At 45.1% G+C, this 9,320-nt stretch overlaps 1 protein-coding gene across 2 annotated transcripts in view; it reads left to right on the top strand.

Annotated features, from left to right (window-relative positions):
- Nucleotides 1-864: 864 nt before the first annotated feature.
- Nucleotides 865-9,320, top strand: part of LOC106144173 (zinc finger protein OZF-like) — a 20,188-nt gene continuing 11,732 nt past the window's right edge. Inside the window, exons 1-4 of one of the 2 annotated variants that reach the window (XM_013351554.2) lie at nt 865-997; nt 3,798-3,852; nt 7,607-7,733; nt 8,135-8,221. In XM_013351554.2, the coding sequence (XP_013207008.1) occupies nt 3,820-3,852; nt 7,607-7,733; nt 8,135-8,221 (247 nt within the window). In that variant the 5' untranslated portion in view covers nt 865-997; nt 3,798-3,819. Of the gene's footprint in view, nt 998-1,123; nt 1,203-3,797; nt 3,853-7,606; nt 7,734-8,134; nt 8,222-9,320 lie in introns of those variants that run through there. The other variant, XM_026786280.1, reaches the window with a different exon arrangement.

Raw genomic sequence — 9,320 nt, 5'->3', positions numbered from 1 at the left:
GAGGCAGGAGAATATCTACGAATTAGAATCCAGCCTGAGCTACATAGCAAGCAAGCTCCAGGCCAGAACACCAGCCAAGGCTACTTAGTAAGACTCTGCCTCAGCAGCAACAACAAAACCAAGTAACAATAACAAAACCCACCAACACTTAGCTGGATTTGGGGCTGCGTGACTTTAATCCCAGCAAACAGGAGGCAGAGACGTAGGGATTTCAGAGTTTGAGGCCAGCATGATCAACATCGAGTTCTCATTGTACCAGTGATACAACATATCAAAACAAAAAGCAACCTTGGTTTCAAACTCACTATGTAACGTAATCGAAGCTGGCTCTAAAACCCCTTATTCTCCTGTCTCTACCTCCTGAGTGCTGGGATTTCAGGCATGCATTGCAGGCCTGGATAAAGCAGCACTTTTAAATTAGTGGCTATCAAGTGTAAGTAGATTGTGTTCCAGTGACGACAAGGTGATCTTTGCTCCATCCAGTCCTAGCCAAGTCCCGTTGCCCGGACTCTACACCTGGGAAGCTCTAAGGAGCTCTCACACTACAGCAGAGGGTCAAGTGTAGGCTGAGTTCGTCAAGGAGAACATGGTCTGCGATGGCCTCTGGGAAATGTAGTACTGAGCTGGGTCATTTGAGGCGATCCTTGCTGTATTCCTGTAAAAATCTCCACCCCACCGCAGATCTGAAACACCTTAAAAGTTTCAGAGGATCCCAGGCCCGAATATGTGGGAAGTTCCTCCTTAGAAGGCTAATTGTCCGTTCTCTCCCGGAGCGTTCTCTGCTTCCACTCTCTGGCATTGAAACTCTCCCAGGGAATCTAGAGAAGCACGGCCTGCTGGGAAATGTAGTCCACTTTAAAAGCTGAGACACATGGCGGAAGTGGCTGGAGAGAGGTTGTTCCGGATCATCTCAGTGTCCTACCCAACCTAACCGGCTACTGCTCTGGTTGGTATCCTCTGGTCCTTGGAATTCGTAGCCCGTGGGGTCCCAGTTGAGGTGAGTCTGGCTCTGGTTCTATGCATTTTGGGTATGGGGCCTTCCGGCCTTTATTTGTTGGTTGCCGGCTGCCGGCTGGCTCTAGGGGACCCACCCGGTTTCCGGGATGGCGCTGGGGGTGAAGAGATCTCCGCAGGGACTACGGCGAGGCTAGTGCGACTCCACTGGCGAGAAGGCTCTCGGAGGGTGTGGATTGTACGGAAGGGTGAGAGCGAGCGTGCGCTAGGTCGTCAGAACATGGGTGATAAGTGTTACCGGATCCTCTAGTCTTCCACCGCTAAGTGGGGCGGGGGGGGGGGGATACCTCTATTTCTTCCTGGATGTCAAGTTTACTTGAAAAATTGAAAAAAAGAAAGCTAAATAATAGAGATGATAAGGATATCTGTACCCAAGGTAGATCGATTTACCGATCACCGTGACTTTTAAATATAGTCAGAAGTCAGACGGGGTGACCCACATCTGTAATCTCTGCACTCTGGCCGCGAAAGCTGGAAGACAGTTACTTCTCCATAGTGGGTTCCAGGCTGTCGTGAAATCCTGTCTTAGAAATGTATGAGGGTGGAGAAATTATATTTGAAAAAACGTGCCTCTGTGGGGCTCCTATTTTTGTGTCACATCCTTAGTTAGCCTTGTTTAGGGACAAACAACAGATTTGAAAAGTCTTAGAGAATCTATAAGACTCTGTTGACTGCGACTGGAGAAGTCAGAGTTTGGAGTTCAAGATTCAGGGTGAGCCACTTCGCCACTTCGCGCTCTAAAAAGAAAACCTCAGCTCCAAGCCTTTAGGGCAGGAGACACACATGCGCACACTGGCTCTCAGTCGTTTCCCATCCCCACTCTTCCAGTTTACAGTTAAAACCTGGCCGTCAATGTGGTGGATTTAGGAGGTGGGGACTTTTTGAAGGTAATTACATGGGATTAGTGCCTTGACTTCCTGGAGCTGCTTGTCCCCTAGATGAGAATACAGAACAGTCTCCTTCTGTGGACCAGGAAATAGGTTTGCACTAGACACCAAACCTGTCAGTGCTGAGATGGGGACTTCTCTGCCTCCGTAACTGAGAACAAGTTTGCTGTCTCTAAGCTACCTAGTTTCAGATATTTTGTTATAGCAGCTTAAACGGACTAAAATGGAATTTACTCTGAACCTGACCAGTTCCTGCAGAAATTTTCGGCATTCCTCGAATGTACTTTGCTTCGTGTTTATGATTTCCAGAGAGGAGATCAAGTTCCTCTTTTTTATTTGCATGAGGTGGAGGAAATCAGTTCTCAGCACCCACATGGCAGCTCATAACCACCCATACTTCAGTTCCGGGAGATCGGTTCTCTTTTCTGACCTCTCAAGACACCAGGTGTACACATGGTATATAGACACATATGTAAGCAAAACACCAATAAACATCAAATAAATTAATCTTTTTTTTTTTTTTTGATTTTTCGAGACAGGGTTTCTCCGTAGCTTTTGGTTCCTGTCCTGGAACTAGCTCTTGTAGACCAGGCTGGCCTCGAACTCACAGAGATCCACCTGCCTCTGCCTCCCGAGTGCTGGGATTAAAGGTGTGCACCACCACCGCCCGGCTATAAATTAATCTTTTAAAAACAATTCTGATCATAAACTCTAAGGCAAATTTTTTGGGGGTTGAAGAAAGGGGAACAAATAGCACTAGTGTTGGGGAAACTCATATTACCCGTAGAAAAGCCCGAGCAGGCATTTTATTGGGTACTTGAAGGGGCCTTGGGCATTATAGACATAGCATAATTTAAAAAACTAAAGACTGAACATAGTGGTGCACACCTTTAATCTCAGTACTCAGGAGTGAGAGGCAGTTAGATCTCTGTGAGTTTAAGGTCATCTTGGTCTACATTTTGAGTTTCAGGCCAGCCAGGGCTACACAGTGGGACCTTGTTTCAGAGAGAGGGGGGGAGGGGAGGGGAGAGGAGGAGGGGAGGAGAGGAAAAAGTAGATTAAAGGAACCAGAAAAAAGAAAGGAGAGAAAGAAAGTTAAAGGAGTCAGGCATGGGGCAGGCAGAGACAGGCAGATCTCTGAGCTGAAGACTAGCCTCGTCTACTTAGTGAGACCCCATCATTTAAAAAAAGAAAAAAGAAAATGTCTACATGTCCATAAGAAGTTTTTTCTATGCATGCTATACATCAGTGGCATTTATCCCTGGGAATCTTCTGAGACACCGATGCTGTAGCTCGTGGATTCTCCCCTAGTGATAAGGGCATATGGGAATGGTGTAAATGGAAGTTTCTGTCCCACCTGGTCCTGCAGTTGTTCAGTCCCAAAGAAACACACAGACGCTTATTTGAATTATAAACTGTTTGGCCTATTAGCTCAGGCTTATTGTTGACTAGCTCTTACAACTTAAATTAACCCGTAATTCTTGTCTATTTTTAGCCACATGGCTTGGTACCTTTTCTCAGTAAAGCAATCTCATCTTGCTTCCTCTGCGTCTGGCTAGTGACTGACTCTCTGCCTTTCCTCTTCCCAGAATTCTCCTATTCTGGCCATTGTGCCTATACTTGCTGCCTGGCTACTGGCCAATCATCGTTTTATTAAACTAATACGTGTGATGATTCTTTACAGTGTACAAGAGCATTACCCCACATCACAATGGCACAGTCCTTACCCTATTAATGGGTGGGAAGGACTTCCTGTGTGGGTCACAGGCCTTTCAAATGGGAGGAATGAGAATCTGTCACCATCCCTACGAGTGTCCCTCCAGCATTTCAGTCTCGGTTGTGTCTTCTAGGTCTTGGGATGTTTGACCTAGTTTCTCACTCTCTCTTCCTTCCCAGAGTGCCCCGAGAGGAGAGAAGCATGGCTATTGTGGATGTCAACACTGTGTTCAAGGTGAGTAGGATTGCTTCTGTCACCTGTCTTCTGGCTGCTGATTCCGGAAATGGAATTCTCACCCTGTTGTCATGGTAACCATGTGAGGTTGAGGTTTGCCAGTGTGATTCTGTTTTCTTCAGTATATGAGAACTACAAGAGACTGTATGGGGTTTTTTGTTTTTGTTTTGTTTTTTTTTTTTCTTTTTTCATTCAAGCATCTTCTGGGCCATGTAAGGAATATCAATACCCCCTGATTCATGAGTTTACTTCATTTTTCTATTCCTCAATTTCCTTATCTGAAAGTGGAGGAAATAACAGCACTTACTTTAGATCCATTTTGACTGAATTAATAGGCATGTGGTTGTTAACAGGTACTGACACATAGAATATACCAAATGAGATCATGACTGGATCACATGCTCAGTCGCCTGAGAGTCAGGAAAAAGGGAAATATAAAGTTATTCAGGATTGCTGCAAGAGCAAGCCTACCCTAGGCCACCCAGTAAGTTCCAAGCTCACTACTTGAGGTCCTGTCTAAAAAAAAAGAACAAAAGGGGCTGGAGAGATGGCTCAGAGGTTAAGAGCATTGCCTGCTCTTCCAAAGGTCCTGAGTTCAATTCCCAGCAACCACATGGTGGCTAACAACTATTTGTAATGGGGTCTGGTGCCCTCTTCTGACCTGCAGGCAGACACACAAACAGAATATTGTATACACAATAAATAAATAAATAAATATTTAAAAAAAGAAAAGAAAAATCTGCAAAGAAAAGTGTTGGTATATGTTTGCAAATAAAGGAAAACACTTTTGCTTTTAAATATGCAGTCTTTATATTTTTATTTTGGTTACTTATTTAATGGGACAGTCTTATTATGTAGTAATTTTTTTAGTCAGGGTCTCATGTAGCTCAGGCTGCTTTGAGCTTGGTTTAGAGCCAAGGATGATCTTGAGCTCATGAGCTTTCTGCTCCCACGTCATTTATTGGTTGCACATCCTTTGATAATCCCCTAGAACAGGTGTATAATTTATTCCTTATTTTTTTATTCATTAATCCCATCAGAAACCCATTGTCTTTTCTGTTCTGCTTAATAACTTTCCACCTAGAAAACCAAAAATATTTCTTTTAAAATTCATTTATTATTTTTTTAATTTAAAAAACTTTTCTAGACAGGGTTTCTCTGTGTAAAACAGCCGAAGCTGTCCTGGAACTCAGTCTGTCAACCAGGCTGGCCTTGAACTCACAAATCCACTTCCTCTGCCTCCAGAGCGCTGGGATTAAAGGTGAGCACCACCATGCCCAGCCTGTTTCCCTTTTGACCTCATCTTTTTTTACCTCAGTGTACACACATAGGAATTTTAAAAATTAAAATAGATGAAGAATAAGTAACACTGCAAAGCCGAGAGAAGTTGATTTTGTGGCCACACAGAGTTAAAGGCGCCTTAGGAGACCTTTAAAGATGCGCTAAGACTATCTTTGAGGCATTGAGCTTTTAGGGCTAACTCTGGGAAGGATTGGCGTGAGGGAGGTCTGCATAATTAAGTAATCCTGATGGAGGTGTGGTCTGATTAGTCCCCGTCCTGTCCCTTCCTGCGAGCTGGTGTGCAGAAGTTCTCGGGGTCCTAGGAGACAGATTTATTCTCGGCAGATGGTTACTTTTGTGCCTGATTGGGCCCTGCCCTTAGGGACAGTTGGCCACATCTGGGGGCCGGGGCAGCCCTTAAGCCTATACCATTCCTGAAATCCATGGTGAGTGCAGGTTTAGGACCAGGACCTGAGACCTTTGGGTGCTTTTTGGGATTCTGGAGGAGACACACAGAAAGATTGCCAGTACAGTGCCTCCACCCTCTTGCGTGCTTCAGCCTTGGAAGGAAAGACGAGCAGTGTAGGTATCCTGGTTTAATCTCAGTGACAGCATGCCTGTTTGCAGAGTTATGCGAGGGACCCAAAGTAGAGGGGACAGAACAAAAGCGAGAAGGGAGTCAGCTTTTGGTTCTCGTGTGGGTACAATGCTTTTTTATTTTCCAAGTGTCTTCTGTGTCTCTTGTCCCCAAGAGTGTGCCCATTGCCATGTTATATGTCCCTATTATTATTTTAGTCATAACCGAAACACCCACAGAATAGTTTTCGGGCTTCCATTTAAGTGTGTTAGGTTCCCAGAACAGGTGGTGCCAGCAGCAGATGGTTTCGTCCTGAGCAGCTGCGTACACTGGACTGCACATTCTCCTGCTGTGCTCTTCTCTGTGGGCCCCAGTGCACTGCTGTGCGCCTCTCTGTGGGCCCCAGCACACTGCTATGTGCCTCTCTGTGGGCCCCAGCACACTGCTGTGTGCCTCTCTATGGGCCCCAGCACACTGCTGTGCGCCTCTCTGTGGGCCCCAGTGCCTGCTATGCGCCTCTCTATGGGCCCCAGTGCGCTCCTGGGCTTCTCTCCGGCTCACTCCTTTTAACCTCAACTACAGTACCTCGTCTGTGGGTTTGGCTTTCTTGTTTTTTCCTACTTGAGACTGAGTGCCATTCTGTAGCACAGGCTGGTCTGGAACTTGTGTAGCCTAGATGTCCTGGTTAGTGTTCGTGTCAATTTGACACAAGCTAGCATCAGAGAGGAGGGACCCTCAATTGAGAAAATACTTATGTAAGATCAGGCTGAAGGCAAGCCAATACGGCATTTTTTAAATTAGTGATTGGTGCGGAGGGTCTAGCTTGCTGTGATGGCACCATCTCTGGGCTGGTGGTCCTGGGTTCTATAAGAAAGCAGAAAGGCATGGGGAGCAAGCCAGTAAGCATCACCCCTCCATGGCCTCTGCATCTCCTCCTGCCTCTTGGTACCATCCTATTTAAGTTCCTTTCCTGACTTTCCTCAGTGATGAATGGTACCTTGGAAGCATAAGGGGCATACACTTCTTTCTCCTCAAGTTACTTTTGGCTGGGATGTTTTATCACAGTATAACCCTAACTAAGACCCAGGCTAGCCCTGAATTTCTAGCTGTCCTTCCCAGTGCCGGGATTACGGGACTGAACCACTTGTCTGGGTAGACTGGAGTGATTCTTTGGTTGAATTTGCACAACTAAGAGAAGCAGTTATCCTCATACTTGTGAATTTACCCTCAAAAGAATGCAGAATAGGGGCCTGAGAGATGGCTCAGTTGTTAAGAGCACTGGCTGCTCTTCTGGAGGACCTGGGTTCAATACCCAGGGCCCACATGGCAGCTCACAACTGTTTATAACTCCAGTTCCAGGGGATCTGACACCTTTACTTTAATGCACACAAAATAAATAGGTTAAATAAGTTAAAAGAAAAAAAAAAAGAATGTGGGCCAGGAAAGAGAAGTTTGCCAAGGGCGAAGTCTAAAGTCTGCATTGTGTCCCCTTGGTGGAAGTCTGGAGACATGTTTAGTTCTCCTAGCCATGGTATGAGACAATGTATAGCAAGTATGACCAGCAAGCAACGCTTGACAAATGCTCTTCGTCTGGGGTTTTTGCTGGCCTACCCATGGTGGCTACAACTCATCTTTGTTACTGACTCTCCAGCCTCCTAAAGGTCAAGCTGGCCCAGCCCAAGGCCTCAGTCGGGCATACAGAAAAGAAACACCTCATCAAGCAGGACATCCAGGGGCTCAGAAATGGTTTCTCAGGAGCCAAAGGCCAATGCTTTAAAATGTTCAGTTTCCCTGTGCTGGGAGGGGACCCCTTGCCCTGGAAAAGCCTTGAAAAGGCAGTCTTAACTTTCGCCTGAAATGGTTTCCTTTGATCTTGTCTGTGTGCTCTCGGTCCAGGAGCTGGTGGTGTTCAGGGATGTGGCTGTGGAGTTCTGTAAGGAGGAGTGGGAGTGCCTGGGCCCTGAGCAGAGGTCTTTATACAGAGATGTGATGCTGGAGACCTACAGCAACTTTGTGTCACTAGGTAAGGCTGTCTGTTTCTCATAATCCAGAAGATGTTCCCCTTAATGCTAGAGATGAAGATCTGTGGAGCGGAAAGTCTGCCACATGCAGGACTTAACTGGTGAGCTTTTTCTTCGTTTCCAGAGCCACCACTTAACAGCTGGTAAATAGCTTTCTTTGAAGTCCTTTGATACGCTATATACATACTTTCTCATAATTTTAATTTTCATCGGTGATCTCTGCAAGCAACAATTGTTTAGTAATTGCTTGCTAAACAGCAACTTTTTTATTCATTTGTTTTAAATCACAATCATCCTGAAGATCCGAAATTTGTTTTCGGTTAAACTAATTATGTAACAAATGCTGTTTGCCTGTTGTTGTCTGTTTCTGTATTTGTTTTTAACATTCTCTTTCTCTGAGTAGGACTTGCCATTTCTAAGCCTTTAGTAATTTCACTGCTGGAGCAAGGCAAAGAACCGTGGATGGTGGAGCAAGCAGGATGGTATCCAGGTGCGTAAGGATGTTGGGAGCAGCTGGGGTGCTTTTGGGGAAGGGCACACCAGTCATGGAGCGGCAGGGATTGTCCTCTCCTGCAGTGTGCAGAGTCCTGCTGTGAGACCAGTGTTCTGGAAGAAATAGTTTGAGAAAGGGAGAGGACCAGCAGCTTGCTTTTTCTTTATCTTTTCTTTTTTTTCTACTTTTTTTTGTTTGTATGTTTGGGGTTTTTTTTTGTTTGTTTATTTTTGGTTTTGGTTTTTGTTTTTTTATTTTTCAAGACAGGGTTTCTCTTTGTCACAGCCCTGGCTTTCCTGGAACTAGCTCTTTTAGACCAGGCTGACCTCAAGCTCACAGAGATCCGCCTGCCACTGCCTCCCAAGTGCTGGGGTTAAAGGCATGTGCCACCACTGCCCAGGTTTTTTGTCTACTTTTATTTTGAGTGTGTGTGTGTGTGCGTGCATGGGAGTGGGTTCTCTCCATGTGGTTCGCCAGGATCAAAGTCAGGTCTTCAGGCTTGACAGCAAACCCCTTAGCTGGCTGTGCCGTCTCACCACATTAAGCCATTGCTGATGTCATCGTTACAAAAATTAAACAGTTTTATTTTATTTATTAATAATGTTGCCCAGTACTATGTGTAATTTTGTTTTCTTGATTGACTGTTTGGAGGAGTCTGACTGTGTATGTTATGGGAGATAATTGGAGCATCTGCAGCTGTGATTGTAGGATTGTCATTTCTTATTTCTGTTTTCCGTTATGAATTGTGAGACTTTGTTATCATAGAATTATATAACTGTGATTGCCAGACAGATGAGTATGACCTTTAATTGCTTTGATAAAATTGTCTTTGACAGTGTGGATTATCATGAGGTCTATTTTATCTGATATTAATGTAATCATTCCAGGGTTACGTATGCTACTTAATTTTTTTAAATCCTTATTATTTTGTTTTATAAACACTGGGACAAATGGCTGATGTGCGCCTATTTAACATATCAAAGTGGACCTGGCTATCAGTGTAATCTGCTTGGCTGGTCTGTCACCCGGATACCCTGTCCCTTTAAGAGACAAGCCCCACCTACTCCCAACCTCCCCCTTCCATCAAGGCAAGCAT

This window comes from Microtus ochrogaster, linkage group LG4 (genome assembly GCF_000317375.1).
Source record: "Microtus ochrogaster isolate Prairie Vole_2 linkage group LG4, MicOch1.0, whole genome shotgun sequence".
NCBI classification, from domain to species: domain Eukaryota; kingdom Metazoa; phylum Chordata; class Mammalia; order Rodentia; family Cricetidae; genus Microtus; species Microtus ochrogaster.
This window is presented reverse-complemented; position numbering and strand designations above follow the sequence as displayed.